The 17,156-nt window shown below is 33.3% G+C and overlaps 1 protein-coding gene across 2 annotated transcripts in view; it reads left to right on the forward strand.

Annotated features, from left to right (window-relative positions):
- CAPZA2 (capping actin protein of muscle Z-line subunit alpha 2) overlaps positions 1-17,156 on the forward strand; it is a 55,115-nt gene that overhangs the window by 26,897 nt on the left and 11,062 nt on the right. For both annotated transcript variants that reach the window (XM_082472413.1, XM_082472412.1), the window contains exons 3-6: positions 2,068-2,119; positions 10,428-10,491; positions 14,637-14,843; positions 16,316-16,395. In XM_082472413.1, coding sequence (XP_082328539.1) covers positions 2,068-2,119; positions 10,428-10,491; positions 14,637-14,843; positions 16,316-16,395 — 403 coding nt within the window. The remainder of the gene's footprint in view (positions 1-2,067; positions 2,120-10,427; positions 10,492-14,636; positions 14,844-16,315; positions 16,396-17,156) is intronic.

Here is a 17,156-nt window from a genome sequence, read left to right on the forward strand (position 1 = left end):
GCATTTTGGATGAGGACTAGGGCATTTAGGATGAGCCGTTCAGTAGACCTGGGCTGGAACTGTGGAATGGAAATGGGAATGTAAGATATTTATGTAAGTTTTAAATGAGGGAGTATTTTAGAGTGAGAAAGGAGTTAAGTATTTGAGGGGGAAATCTCATATGCATTTGGTTATTTTCATGCTATTTTTGTTGATAATATTAACATCAGAATGATTCCATGGAAGCCACAAATTTTAGAATTTCAGAGTTATAAAATCTTGTCAGATCAGTGGTTCCCAAATGCTATTTCCCAGATTGGCTATGTAAGAATCATTAAAACATAGATTTCTGGTCTTCATTCTCAGGAACTGATGTGTTATCTGGGCTGGAGCTCTGAAATGTATACTTTTTTTTTTTTTTTTTTTAAGACTCCCACCCACCCATTGTTCTGATGTGTGGTTTGACTTGAAACCACATCCCTTCTTAAGAGTAGTTTTTATTTCATTCAAATTCTTTCTATTTCTTTCACTGTATTCTTCATATGATAGTAGTTTGGACTTTTTTTCCAGAGTAAAGATAACTGGATCATATGGATGTTGCTTTTAAATTATTTTCCCATTTAGGTAGAACTGAAAAAGATACACTACCTACCATGCAATACTGCTGTTAATGATTATGCTTTAAATATTGAAGGTACAGTAATCATATTTATCAAATTGAATTCCCAGTTTACTTTGTGAGATAAGAATACCTATAATTGTAAAGGTCTGTGTTTTAATTTTTTAGGCAGAAGCTTCCATTGTTTAAAATCAGTTAATTTAGAAATCAAATTAGTATTATTTTAGTGGTTAGCCAGATACTGTTTTTTAAATTGGGACTTACTGCTAAAAAGAGGTATGTGAATAGGCAATATTTTTTCTTTTGGAATATCTTTATTATTTTTGTAAAAATGATTCATAGTCATTCTAAAATTTCCAAAGAGCAAAAAAGAATCTAAGAATTACACAAAATTCTACCCTCTCTTCTCCACTGTTTGAATGAAATACTTCCAACATTTCTCAATTTAGACACATATATATAACATTGCATAAATATAATACTATACATGCTGGGTTTTCCCATTCCTGTTTATTATATCGTGTATATATTTCCAAGTTGATAAATACGTATCTACATTATTTCTATTGGATGCCCAATTTTACACTATTTATAAGAACTATTGTCTGTTTATGTTACATTTAACCAGTTTCTTAATAGAAGGTACTTAAGTTATTTGTGTTATTTTCATTTAATGAAAAAATTAGGATACTTTGTTATATGTACTTTATGATAGCAATTATGTAAAACAGCCAAGTGTATAGGGAAAATAATGAAAGAAAATACATCAAGACTAGAGTAGAATTTTGTTTGTTTGTTGGTGAAATTATGTGATTTTTTTTGTAATTAAAATTGTAGTTTTAAAGTTGTGTTTTAATGATTAAAAGGCATGTGTCTACACAGTTGAGTCTGTGGTTAGGACAGAGTTAAGAATCAACAACCAAAGTGAGATTACTAAATCAAATAAAGTAGTTATCTGTATCTAACTCAACACATTCATCTGTTGTTGAACATGAGCTGTCTGAGAAACAAAATGCCTACATCTGTACTGTGTTCACAAGCTGTTTCTTGTTTAATCACTTTTTCCATAGAGCAAATTCATTTGAAACTCACGGTAGTATTGTCAAAGAGGCATAGTGCTCAATCTTTGGCAGATCTTATCACACCATCTTTTTGGTGTAGCTTATTTCCACTTTAGTTCTTTGGAGACATGTTATAGTCTGCCTGCATTGACTATTAAGAGTATGAAATAACATATATTTTTATTTCATTCCATCTGCTATTTCCTTACCAAAATCTTTTCTTTTTTATTAATACCATGATATGTTTTTGTGGTTATTTTGGTCATCACAGTGATATTTTGATCTCCCATACATGTTTTGGGGGGTGGATAGGATACTAACACATGACTAAAATAACCTAAATTCATTCCATAGAAATTTCAAATATAGGAAAATAGTAATATAGAAAAAATAATGTTTGTTTTGCAGATGTTCGGTTACTGCTTAATAATGATAATCTTCTCAGGGAAGGAGCAGCCCAGTAAGTATTATGCATTATATTAACATAATTAAAGTGACATGGGAAAAAATATTTTAAAAGTGGTTTTTAGGTACTAATCCATGAAATAGATATTTGCACATCAAGTTCAAATATATGTAATAATATGTATGTACTAGGTTAGAAGAGAAATATTTTTGATCACAGAAGGATATAGAGACACAATTATAACATGAAATTCTCTATTCATTGTGTGTTTGGCAGTGGCTTATATACTCAATACTGTATTTTGACATTTGCAAAGTTGGATAAAATTATTTTAGAAACTTTGATTTGTGAAATTGTGATACTTTAAATTTTATGCAGTAGTTACATTTTACTTTCTGTTAAATGCTTGATCCTAATAGATTTTTGAGAAGGACCTACTGTATAGCACAAGGAACTATATTCAGTATCTTGTAATAAGCTATAATGGAAAAGAATCTGAAAAAGAATATATATATGTATATATAACTGAATCACTTTGCTGTACACTTGCAATATTGTAAATGAACTGTACTTCAGTAAAAAGAAATAGATTTTTGAGGGTTAGGAGCTTATTTTATTCATCCATAAATACCTAACATAGTATCTGACACATATTTACTTAATAAGTATTTACTAGATTTGTGAGTGATTCAAAGAACTAAGCAGTTCTAAATCCTAGTACATCATCTTTGGACCAATGACCACAATCATGAGTTGCCACAGCTATCTTAAGATTTCAGAGAAATAATTGGTTCTCTTTCCCTCTCCCACCTCCCTAAATAAGGCCTGTGGACCCATATTTTAGGCTAATGGACTCCATTACTCATTTGAAAATGAGGAGATTAAACGTTCAGGTGCCTTACAAAGAGTGTTCAGTATCATCCAGTCACCTACTTTCATCTTAGTGTACTACCCAAAATGTGAAATCCTGACTAATGGGGGAAATTTGCTCTAATTCTATTCTTGTAATGTTTGTAAGGCTTTATCGAATAAATTTGTTCTTTAGAGTTAATCCTAATGAAGGTAGAGGTGCAACAGACTTCTAGACATACCTGATTTTGCTTCTGATTTAAATTCCTGTTATTTTTTTCCCATTTTTAAATTGAAGTATAGTTGATGTACAATATTATATATGTTATAGGTATACAACATAGTGATTCACAATTTTTTAAAGTTATATTCCATTAATAGTTACTGCAAAATACTGGCTATATTCCCTGTGTTTTACAATACATCCTTGTAGCTTATTTATTTTATATTGTATATAATAGTTTGTGTTTCTTAATCCCATACCCTTATATTGCCCCTCCCCCCTTCCCTCTCCCCACTGGTAACCACTAGTTCTCTATATCTGTGAGTCTGTTTCTGTTTTGTTATGTTCACTAGTTTGTTGTATTCTTAGATTTCACGTATAAGTGATATCATACAGTATTTGTCTTTCTCTGACTTATTTCACTTAGCATAATGCCCTCCAAGTCCACCCATGTTGTTGTAAATGGCAAAATTTCATTCTTTTTTATGGCTGAGTAGTATTCCATTGTATATATTTACCACTTCTTCTTTATCCATTCATCTGTTGATGGACACTTAGGTTGCTTCCATATTTTGGCAATTGTAAATAATGCTGCTATGAACATTGGGGTGCAAGTATCTTTTTGAAGTAGTGTTTTTATTTTCTTCCAATATATACCTAGGAGTAGAATTGCTGGATCATGTGCTAGTTTTATTTTTAGTTTTTTGAGAAACCTCCATACTGTTTCCCACAGTGGCTACACCAATGTACTTTCCCACCAACAGTGTAGGAGGGTTCCCTTTTCTCCACGTCCTCTCCAGCATTTGTTATTTGTGTTCTTTTTTGATGATAGCCATTCTGACAGGTGTGTGGTGGTATCTCACTGTGGTTTTGATTTGCATTTCCCTAACAATTAGCAATGTTGAGCATTTTTTCATGTGCCTGTTGGCCATCTGTATGTCCTCTTTGGAAAAATGTCTATTCAGGTCTTCTGCCTGTTTTTCAATCAGGTGGTTTGTCTTTTTGCTGTTGAACTGTATGAACTATTTATTCTGGATATTAATTCCTTATCAGTCGTATCATTTGCAAATATTTTCTCCTGTTCATTTTGTCTTTTTGTTTTGTTGATGGTTTCCTGTTCTGTGCAAAAGCATTTAAGTTTAATTAGGTCCCTTTTATCTCCTTTGCTTTAGGAGATGGATCCAAAAAAATATTGCTACGATTTATATCAAAGAGTGTTGTCTGTGTTTTCCTCTAGGAGTTTTATGGTTTCCAGTCTTACATTTAGGTCTTTTTTTTTTTTTTAATTTTTGAATTTTATTTAATTTATTTTTTTATACAGCAGGTTCTTATTAGTCATCAGTTTTATACACATCAGTGTATACATGTCAATCCCAATCGCCTAATTCATCACACCACCACCCCCACCTCCCAGCTGCTTTCCCCCCTTGGTGTCCATACGTTTGTTCTCTACATTTGTGTCTCAATTTCTGCCCTGCAAACCGGTTCATCTGTACCATTTTTCTAGGTTCCACATATATGCGTTAATATACGATATTTGTTTTCCTCTTTCTGACTTACTTCACTCTGTATGACAGTCTGTAGATCCATCCACGTCTCAACAAATGACCCAATTTTGTTCCTTTTTATGGCTGAGTAATATTCCATTGTATATATGTACCACATCTTCTTTATCCATTCGTCTGTCAGTGGGCATTTAGGTTGCTTGCATGACCTAGCTATTGTAAATAGTGCTGCAGTGAACATTGGTGTGCATGTATCTTTTTGAATTATGTTTTTCTCAGGGTATATGCCCAGTAGTGGGATTGCTGGGTCGTATGGTAGTTCTATTTTTAGTTTTTTAAGGAACCTCCATACTGTTCTCCATAGTGGCTGTATCAATTTACATTCCCACCAACAGTGCAAGAGGGTTCCCTTTTCTCCACACCCTCTGCAGCATTTGTTGTTTGTAGATTTTCTGATGATGCCCATTCTAACTGGTGTGAGGTGATACCTCATTGTAGTTTTGATTTGCATTTCTCTAATAATTAGTGATGTTGAGCAGCTTTTCATGTGCTTCTTGGCCATCTGTATGTCTTCTTTGGAGAAATGTCTATTTAGGTCTTCTGCCCATTTTTGGATTGTGTTGTTTGTTTTTAATATTGAGCTGCATGAGCTGTTTATATATTTTGGAGATTAATCCTTTGTCCGTTGATTAGTTTGCAACTATTTTCTCCCATTGTGAGGGTTGTCTTTTCGTCTTGTTTATGGTTTCCTTTGCTGTGCAAAAGCTTTGAAGTTTCATTAGGTCCCATTTGTTTATTTTTGTTTTTATTTCCATTACTGTAGGTGGTGGGTCAAAAAAGATCTTGCTGTGATTTATGTCAAAGAGTGTTCTTCCTATGTTTTCCTCTAAGAGTTTTATAGTGTCCGGTCTTACATTTAGGTCTCTAATCCATTTTGACTTTATTTTTGTGTATGGTGTTTGGGAATGTTCTAATTTCATTCTTTTACATGTAGCTGTCCAGTTTTCCCAGCACCACTTATTGAAGAGACTGTCTTTTTTCCATTTTATATTCTTGCCTTCTTGGTCATAGATTAATTGACCATAAGTGTGTGGGTTTATTTCTGGATTCTCTATTCTGTTCCATTGATCTATGTATCTGTTTTTGTGTCAGCACCATACTGTTTTGGTTACTGTAGCTTCGTAGTATAAGTCTGAAGTCTGGGAACATGATTGCTCCAGCTCCGTTCTTCTTTCTCAAGATTGTTTTGGCTATTACGGGTCTTTTATGTCCTTTTATCTTTTAATAGAAATTTTTATTTATTATTTTTTATTGTGGGGAAAATATACTTAATATGAAGTTTAACGTTTTAACCATTTTTAGGCACACAGTTCTTTGGCATTGAGTACATACACATTTTTGTGTAACCATCACCACCATCCATCTCCAGAACTTTTTATTTTCCCAAACTGAAACTCCATACCCTTTAAGCAATAATTTTCCATTCTCCCCTCCTCTTAGCCCCTGGGAACCATCATTCTATTTAATGTATGAAGTGGAGTCATACAGTATTTGTCCTTTTGTGACTGGTTTATTCTACTTAGCAGAATGTCTTCAAAGTTCATTTATGTTGGAGCGTGTGTTAGAATTTCCTTCCTTTTTAACACTGAATGTGTGTGTGTTTACATACATATATATGTATACGCCACATTTTGTTTATCCATTCACATGTCAGTGGACAGTCGGGTTGCTTCCACCTATTAAATTATTATATTAAAGTGCATAATAGAAATCAGTTTACTTGATATCTTTGACTTTAGTTATTAGTTTCTGGGTGAATGGCCTCTTATTCCTAAGTTCTTTAAACCTTTTAAAATTATTTACATACCCAAGTAAAATTAGTATTCTTTATAATAGCATATAGCATGTTGACAAAAGTCTTACAGAAGTAAAGAAAACATACAACATTTATGAACTTGTAACAACAGTACTTTCAAAGTAACCTTTTCCTCTGAGTTCTCTGTGGTAAATAAATGTGTGGGTTGTTTCATGTAGGTGCAAAAATTAGTGAACTTTTTTAAGTTAAGGAAATGAGAAACTTCCTTTGTTTTGTTTTTTTTTTTTAACATCTTTATTGGAGTATAATTGCTTTACAATGGTGTGTTAGTTTCTGCTTTATAACAAAGTTCGTTTGTTGAAAGAAGAGTTTTTCCCCTGCAGAGTAAAGTTTAATGAAGGTCAGAAAAATATTCATAATTATATAAATGGTATGAAACAGTTACACATTTGAATAAAAAATGATGAAAGCATTGAAATTTTATTTGTCCAAAGGAGTATTTATCTGATGATTGTTACATTTAAATAAATTAGAGTTCTTTTTAAAAAAAATTGGAATATGAGCTATATTTCTCTTTTATTATGAACCAAATTTCAGGAACAGTCTTGGTCCATGTTTCAAGAGGTATATACATTAAATGCCTGATATTCTGATCTTTTAGGGAGATTAGTCTTTGAGGAAATTAGTACCTAATGATAAAACAAGATGTTTATAGTATGACCTCAAAAAACATCAAAACCTTCAGTAGAAACTTCAGGTTTTCTTGCATGTGGTTATAGTCTCAGTAAATGATTGCTAACTAGATAAACAAGAAGAGAAAGAAGTGATTCTTTTTGTTGACTTCAGTAGTAGTCTTTGTACAAAAGAGTTTCTCAAAACTCTTTGTTCAAATTCATTTTGCAGACATCTGAAGTTATCTGTGAAGTACAGAAATACACCTTAAATCATTGATTGACTTTAGAATTATATTACTCTGGTTCACAGTGTCCTGTCTGTGAAATAATTTTCAAACAAACATACTGTTACCCCCATTGTTCACTTGACTTGGTTCTGAATTACTTTTGAAATACCTCCAAACCTGATTTCATCCTCAAAAGATAATGTATCACCTGTCATTGAGCCTGTCCAGACCTATATAACATAAGCTTGGAAAGCATTGTAAAAACATTTAAAATGTGTCCTAGTGGCAGTTTCACCAAAGTAAGTGCATAGCCATAGTCCTATTGCTTCTTCAGTTGCATTTTTTGATACTGAATTTCTTTTATACAAGTACAGCTCCTTCTGTGTACTTCTTTTCTTTCTTTCTTCCACCTTTTTCCTGTTGCTTTAACTCTTTTAATTTTAAATTTATTTTTGAGAAATTCCTCTTCCTATCTTTTTGTAAGGGTGGGGGAAAGAAACATGGCTATTCTTAAAAGTGGTTCTAATGGGACATCTTTACTGAAGGGCATAAATTCAGTGTATTTCATAGTAAAATTAGGCATACTGAAGACTTGGTACTCTCAAGTCTAGAAAACTTTGAAATATCCAGAAATAGCCTTTTATTCAACAGACATAATGAATGCCAGACTTCACTGTGATGATGAGACAAATAAACCTCTTAGGGATTATCCAGTGGGGAGTCAGACATGTTGAATTTCTGGCCAACTGAAATAAAATATAGAGGCATATCAAAGACCTTTGGAGCCCAAAGGAAGAAATTTTAAATTTCTATTTAGAGATGGTTTTTGAGCTGAGTTTAAATGATGAACGCAATTCGAATAGTAAATAAGAGAGATGATGTGGAAACACATGGTAAAAAGTATAAGGTGTGAATGACTAATGGTAAAGGGTATAAAAAAAATCTAAATACAGGAACAGGTGACTTAGAAATGGGTGATTGGGCTACAGAACTCTACAAGGGCAGAGAAATTATTGTTTTCACTGTGTCTAATAGAGTGCTTAACACCTAAATATTTGCATGGGTGGAGGGGTAGGTAAATGGATGATGAGTGGGTAAATGGAGTAAGTTTTCTGAACTAGAAGGGACTTTGGAAGTCATCTAGTTCAAACCCCCCTTTTTTGTGGATATGGTAAGTGAGGCCCATACTAGCTAATATCAGGGTTCGAACAAAACCTAGATATTCTGTAGTCTGACTCCTAGGTTAGTGAGTACCTTTCCTGCCATACTGCATAATTGTCACCTGTTTAACTTGCTTTGAGCATTTAAGATACGGTTTTACCTATTTCATATTCATTATCTCCTTTTCAGATTTCCTGTTCTTACCCCACTCCCAGATTATAGATGAACGGGGTTTGATATGAGCAGTAAAGGACCCAAGACCAAATTACTATCTAAATTTATTATTTAAATATGTCTTTTACTGGAAAGTGAACCCTCAATTCTAAGTGATTTAGAATACTTTTTAATCTCAAACATACTTTTGAGGTAAATTCATTTAAGGGATAGTAACTGCCTGGCTATGTTGGGGCTATTCCTATGAAAATTACAGTTTTAATGAATAAAGAAAATCTCCCTTTCCCTCCATACATTTCTATATTTACCCCCATCTTTTTTTGACATGCAGTGTCAGGAATTTGACAGCTAGGAATTTAATCCTGCTTTGCTGTTTTTACATTTACTAGTCTCCTGTAAACTCATCAGTAATGCTTTGCTCAATCTCATCTCTTGAGGAGATTCAGTAGCTAACACCTAAAAATTCAGTGGACATTTTACCATCCAGAGTAATCTGAAAAGCTTCCAAGTAGATTAGATTTAGAGATGTACTCCTAAATTTTAAAATTCTCACTGTCTTTCCTAGTAAGTGGAAGAGATTTCCTAGGTTATAGACTTAATAAAATACAGTGTGATCTTTATTTTTTAGGTAATTTTTTTGTGCTATGAGAGTTTTTCCTACAAATGTATTATGTAATTATGTAATACATTATTCTTTACTCATATGAAAGTAGAGAGAGGCTTTATTCTTGAATCTATCTCGTCACCATTTCCTAGTTCAGACTCTCAGCTGTTCTAACATGGACGTTTGCCTAATGATAGCCCAACTGCCTTTCCTGGCTCTAGTTGCTCCACCACCCAATTGTCATACACACTGCTGCCAAATTAATCTTCTTCAGAAGTAGTTCTTGGTTGTCTTTTCTCAAAAAGCCTCTGTAATTCTGCTTTGCCTCCCAAATGAAGTAATTTTTCCATCATGCAGGACCTTTCAGTTGAAGGCAGTAAATATAACTGAACACCTGCTATGTGCCAGGCATTGAGCTTGGTGCTTTCTGTGATGTTGGACTTAACGTATCTTCTCCTCTTGTATTTTGCTCATCTTGGTCCCTCTAATTGAATTACTCTTCTCATCCCTCCAATTTCTGCAAGACCAGAGAACCTACCCATTATTTCAAGGCCATTTCTCAGTATCACTTCCATTACGATATCACCCCTGATTCTCTTTTCTTCTTACCCTTGCCTCAACAGAATGTAATTTTTAAAAATATATATTCTCTGTGATGTTTATTGGTCATTCTCTTATGGTACTTTCTGCTTTGTGTTATGATTATGTTTATCATAGCTCCTATTCAACTGTAAGCCCTTTGATCTGTCTAATTACTCTGCATCTCTCACAGCACCTACTCTGTTTCCCGGTATGTTGTATACTAAATTTTAGTATATACTTGAATAGTTGGATATGTGTCTTATAAGTGGCTAACCTTTACTTTCAGGGTTTTGAAGGAAAGGACTGATTATATTTACTGATTTAATTTTTTTGCTAAGCATTGAAAGCTGGGTGTCATTCACCGGGTTTTAAAAAGCCATACCTATATAATATTTATACCTAATATAAGATCAGTAGTAGAGAATTACAGTTTTATTTAACTTGCCATGTGCAGTGCAGGAGACTTTTATTTGACAGTGAATTGTTTGTGATTTTTTTAAGAACATTAAATACATAATTTAAAATAATTGACCCTTTTCTTTTTTAGTGCATTTGCACAGTATAACTTGGACCAGTTTACTCCAGTAAAAATTGAAGGTTATGAAGATCAGGTATGTTTCATATAAACACAGGATCTGATATTCTTTATTTCATTTGTAATGGTTAGTGTATCCTGCAAGAATTGTGAAGTGGTATGTTTAAAGGTTAAAAAAAAAGCGTTCATTTTAATTATAGCCACTTAGGAGCAAAGTAATTGAAAATGTAGTTTATTTTGTTGAGACCAATAATGCTATTAGCAGAAAGTCCCTTTTAGAAATATTCAAATGTAATTATTTTAAGATTTTAGAAGATAATTGCTTTAAATCTACTTTCTTGTTTGTTTGGTTTTTTTTTTAAATATTTATTTATTTATTTATTTATTTGGTTGCACCGGGTCTTAGTTGCGGCACGCATGTGGGATCTAGTTCCCCGGCCAGGGATCGAACCCAGGCCCCCTGCATTGGGAGCATGGAGTCTTAACCACTGTGCCACCAGGGAAGTCCCTACTTTCTTGTTTTTTATAGGAAAAAAATCAATCCTATATTAATCCAAAATCTAGAGTTTATATTAGTAAGATTTATGTCATAATTTAGTTGCTCTGGAATTCTACAGTTCTTCATGTGAGTAATTTAACATTTAGTAATTATTAAATCTTTTCTTTCCAAAGTGCAAGTTGGAATTGCTAAGCAAAGAAAAGCCCCAAAAGTCACTAGCATTCTTATTTTTTATTTTTTGGTTTAAAGTGACTAGTAATTGAACAGTGATTGCGTTTCTATCATGCTTACATGAAGCACAATTTATATAAAACAATATGAAGAAGGAACTGGAGATAAAACATAAGAGAGAGTAGTAACAATTAGTTCTCAGTGGCAAACTATATTAAAGCTTGCGTTTGGCATTATTCATTATGTAATATATAGTCTCATAGTTATACGGGAAAAAGAGAGACCAGACAGAAGATGACTTATAACTGAAGGGAAAAAGTAAACGTGGGTAGGTAGGTATATAGATAGATTTATGCATGTGTGTATACACACACATATATATAGAGGCATGTAGTGTTTCATTTCATGAAGCTCTTAAATTTATTTTTTTCCTTGGGAGATTTTGTGTTTTTGATTTTTTTTTTTTTTTAACTGTTATAAACAGTGCTGTACTGAACATCATTGTACCTCTGGGCACATGGACCATTGTTTTGTTAAGGTAAATCCCTAAAAGATTTGCTGGATCCAGGGATGCATCCTTTTAAAATGTTGGATAGCTCTCAAACTCATTTTATGAACCTACTGTAATTTTAATACTTAAACCTAATAAATATAAAACAAAAAAAGCAAACTATACTAATCTCACATATGACTATAGATTTTAAAACTTTAAACAGATATTAACAAACAGAATCCAGAAATATATCAAAAGAATAATATGCCAAGACTAAATAGAATTTATTACAGGAATGCAAGAGTGGTACCATGTAAGGCAATATATTGCTCTTGTTGCTTAATCAACAAATAGAGAGAAAAACCTTATGAGACATCAATAGACAGTGAAAAGGGATTTGAAAAATCCAGCAGCTAATCTTCATTACAAAAACCCTAAGTAAAATAGGGATAGAAGAAAACCTCTTAAATATAATATACTGTTTAACGAAAACCAGTAGTAAATATCAAACTGTAAACACTAATATAATTTTAGTTAACATAGAAAATTAGCCAGGTATGTCAACTTATCACCATTATTATTTATCATAAATGGAAGTATAGCAAATAAGACAAGAGAATGAGAACTCTTAAAGCTTTGGAAAAGAACAGAAAAACTCTTAAGTGACATGATTTATATATTTAGAAATAGTGAGAAACTCCCATAAATTAACCTCCCAACCAAAAAAACCTATTAGACTTAACAGAATTTTGTGAGGTGGCTGAATTTAAGGTAAGTGTACAAAATGCATTAACTTTCCTCTATTGTGGCAAGTAGGGACTTTACCCTAGTAGTGGTTGGAGGGGGAGGAGTTTCATTTTAAATAGTGGTAATACTGAACATAAACCTTAACAAGAAATGCATAGGAATGTGAAGAAAATGGTGGTTATCTTGAAACACATAAAACAGGTTCTGAGCAAGTGGAAAAGCACACTGAATTCCATTTTGAGGTAGAAAGTTAAATTATTTAAAAACTAAAATATGAATTTAATGCAGTTTGATTAGAATCCTGATAGTTTTTTAATTGGTCAAAATTTTCATAAACTTTATATGAAAAACATGCTTGAAGAAACACAAGAAAAATGTAAGAGTGGTGAGAGACAGTTGCATTGCTAGATAGCAGAAGGTGCTTTACAACCAATGTAAAGTCAAATCAGCATGGTATCGTGTAGACAAATAGATCAGTAGAGCAGCATATCAAGCCAGAATTTAGTCCCAAAATATATGAATATTTTTATACATGATAAGGTTATAATTTAGACAGACATATAATAAAGGGTATTGGTACCACTGATTTCTATCAACTACATATGCCATATAGTTAAACCAGTCCTCTGTCTTACACAATATATAGAAATAAATTTCAGGTGGATTAAAAATTTGTAAAATGACTAGAATTTTAGGAGAAAAGAGTCTACATGTATAATTAAGGGCAGGGGAAACCATCTTAAATAAGACTGGAAGCCCAGAAACGATAAAAGAAAAGATGGCCATTTTGCTACATATCAATTATTTTAACTGTAGAATAAAACAGATACCTTAAATAAAGGACTCTTATAAATTAATAAGAAAAAAACCCACCCAGATGAAAAATATTAAAAAATATTTGCTCACAGAAGAGAAAATGGCCCACAAACTTGGAGATATTTAGACCTGTGAGCCAGAGAAATATAATTAATGAGATATATTTTATACTCATCAGACTGAAAAAAGAACTGTATACCTATTGATGGTGATAATGTGAAGGGAAGCATCTCATATATTGTTGCAGAAATGTAGATTGTCACAGCCATTTTTGGAAAGCAATCATTATGTATTAAAAATTAAAAATATACAAACCCTGTACCTACTGTCCTCACTGCTGAGAATCTGTCTAAGTGAAATAGAAGCATCCAGTGGAAATAGAAACAGTATGTTAGAATATGTGTACAATAATACTTTAACATTTTTCATGTGCCTATCCCTCTTCCCAAAAAGAGAACAGCCTGGAAATAAAGAGATGGTCCAACAGTAGTGGAATGGCAGAATAAATTGTTATACCCACATCGTGGGATAGTATGCAACCATTAAAAAGAATGAGAGGTTTACCAGTTGACTCTGAAGGATTCCTATAAAGTGTTGATGTTGAAAAAAAACAGATGCAGAAAAATATGTGTGCGTTTTTGTTCCATTCTTGTAGAACAGTGACCAAAAAAAACCCCTGGTTGTGTGTGTATGTATATAGAGATGTGTATGTATTTATCTGTGTAGGATAATATGACTGAAAAAAATTTAGAAGGGTACATCCTGTGTTTGTATAATTTACATCAAAGGGATGGGGGAGTCCTGACATAGGTATAGAGTCAAAGATTGGGAGAGTCGCATGGGAAGGAAAAAGAGCGAAATTTTTTTAAAAGAAAGCACAAAATGTCAAATTTATGCGTGTATAATTTAAATGCACATAAGTGAAGAAATTACATTTTTTAAAATTTGGAAGTCAGTTGAAAACAACTGTCAATGATTATCTTAATAAAAACAAGCAGCAGGCACTTAACAGTAGATGAGATTGTGGGCCCAGGAGTAATGTAGGACACACTGAAGAGGATTCTAAGTGGATTAAAAACATTCCCTTGTAACCATTCTCAGTGAAGGTTATTACCAGTTCCTTAGTTTTGAGGAACTGGAGACTGTTAACAGAAATAGTAAACTGTCCATAGTTCTCAAAAAGAAAACAAAACATAAGTCCTAAAAAAAAAACAAACAAAAAAAAAACCCTAACTCCAGCAGGGTATTAGACGATGGATTTTTTTTCCCCTACCGGGTAGCTGGATGTTATATTGGGAGAAAATCAGATCCACTGATCTGAGCTGAATGAGAGCAGCCTCATTGTCTTTATAGTCTACTCATTTGAAGTATTATACTTGTGCCATATAGTTAAACCAGTTGCTTGGAACTTGAACATTCAAGTGAATATATAATATATCAGTATTTAAATGCTATTTTAAATATTTTTTTTCCAAAATTCATTGCATCATTGAAGGTATTGATTACAGAACATGGTGACCTGGGAAATGGAAAGTTTTTGGATCCAAAAAACAGAATCTGTTTCAAATTTGATCACTTAAGAAAGGAAGCAACTGATCCAAGACCATACGAAGCAGAAAATGCAATTGAATCTTGGAGGACTTCAGTAGAAGCTGCTCTGCGAGCTTATGTAAAAGAACATTATCCGAATGGGGTCTGCACTGTAAGTCATCCAGTGTGCACTTCTTTCTTTTGTATTATGTAAATATGACGGTGGTTTTGTGATATCTTGAAATTTATAGTAACTTACAGAACGGACATTTTATAACTTAATATTCCTTTTTTTGAAGTAAATATTTCTAAGAATGTTTACTATTTTTTTCAAGAAACTTTAAATAGTAAATGTGTTATGATAGTCAAAAATGGAAAAATGGTTGTACCTTGAATTAAATCCAAGTAGTAATTCTCATACATTGATTTGAGGAACATGATATGATGAGATTCTTTAATCTCATGTTCATGACTCATCTCCCTAAGTTTACATCAAACTTCTTTTCATTAAATTACAAGATCTTAGAACAAATAAAATTATTTGGAGGTGAGCTCTTGTCCTCCTGTGTTTTATAATCAAATTTCTTAAGGTTTTAAATGTGGTTCTTTCATAGGTTTAACCTATTTTTTATTTTCAGGATAAAATATGATAGAAAGTAGGAGTACTTTTTTTTCTTTCATAGATTGTACCTAGGTATGCTTTTTAGTCCCCCACATTTGTGTTTCTGTGATCTTCTCCATAGCCAGTCATCTTTTGAAATGCAAATCAGATCATGAAATCTCCTGCTTGAAATTCTTCAAAGATTTCCTGTTGCACTTAGGATAGAGCCCAGGCTTCTGAACATGGCTTTCAAGGCCCTGTGAACCTGGCCTCTGCCTACCTCTCCATCCTAAGATGACCATACATCCTGGTTCATACCTGCTGTCCCAACATAATTATTAGTATTACCAATAGCCACCTCATTTCACTTTCAGAAGATTCCTGGTTAGGACAAAAATTCATATGGTCGCTTTAAGTATCTAGCTCTCAATAATTATTTGAGAAGTATAGAAACATAACCTAAAATACCTTACAGGTTCTTTGAATTATAACCGTGTTGATTAAGATTATTTTGGAAGAATACCTCAAGAATAAGGTGGTGAGGTTGAGTTAGAGAGTCCTTACTTGTTCCCAGGGGATCGAAAGACAAATTATTCATTACTTTTTTAAAGCAGTTGGCAAGAGATGAAATAATATCATCATACCATTGCAGGCATTCTCTTAGTGAACTTTCTTAGTTATAAGTAAATTAACTTTCTCACTTCTATCTCAATACTTTTTTATTTTAAATGTCTAGAGAAATGGCAACCCCTGAGATTGTGGGATGTTTATGAATATTTGAAGAGTACAGTTTGTTTTTTTTTCCAATAAATTGTACTTCATTAATGGTGAGCTATTTTATGATTCACTAAGAATCTGTGATTAGGTGTACATATTTAAGTATTTGTTTTTCTAGCTACTGTATTGGAATGATGACCTAACTTTGTATTCTTTTATATGTTCTTGCCAAAATGCTGTACAATTTTCAGTATTTTATAGATGTTTAAAGTTGGACATTCTGTGGCCCTAAATTCACTCTTGTGTTTATTTTCTTTATCAACAAGGTATATGGTAAAAAAATAGATGGACAGCAGACCATTATTGCATGCATAGAAAGCCATCAGTTTCAAGCAAAAAACTTTTGGTAAGTTAAAATTTTGTGTATTGGGGAATTTTGACACTGCTTATATACTCTTTGTAGTTCTTGCTTTATTGCTTGGGCCTATACCTTGTTTGTGTATGATTGACTAAGAACAGTATAATATAAAACTTCATCCTTTTTATATAAGAAAAATATCTGTTCCATAATCAACCTGATCTTTTTTTTTTTTTTTTTTTTTTTTTTAAAATTAATTTATTTATTTGGCTGTGTTGGGTCTTCGTTTCTGTGCGAGGGCTTCCTCTAGCTGCGGCAAGCGGGGGCCACTCTTCATCGCGGTGCGCGGGCCTCTCACTATCGTGGCCCCTCTTGTTGCAGAGCACAGGCTCCAGACGCGCAGGCTCAGTAGTTGTGGCTCACGGGCCTAGTTACTCCGCGGCATGTAGGATCTTCCCAAACCAGGGCTCGAACCCGCGTCCCCTGCATTAGCAGGCAGACTCTCAACCACTGCACCACCAGGGAAGCCCCAACCTGATCTTTTAAAGGTAGCAGTAAATCTATTGACACTCAGTGAAAAGAAGGTGGCAGAGCGTGGGGTGTTTTTAGACTAGCAAGCAGCATTCTGAGGGAACGTGTGCCTGTGAGCAGACCAGTTGGCAGGCCCATATGCTCATTCTGAGAAGGGGTTGTTCCTGAATGAGACTTGCATGGGGGAGGAGGGCAGAGGTACTTATAAAGTGAAGAATGATCGTGTTTTGGTACGTGAACTTTGGTGACTCTGAAGTAGATGTTTTCATGTGGATTGC

The sequence above is a fragment of the Balaenoptera physalus genome (assembly GCF_965194825.1).
Source record: "Balaenoptera physalus genome assembly, chromosome: 8".
NCBI lineage: Eukaryota > Metazoa > Chordata > Mammalia > Artiodactyla > Balaenopteridae > Balaenoptera > Balaenoptera physalus.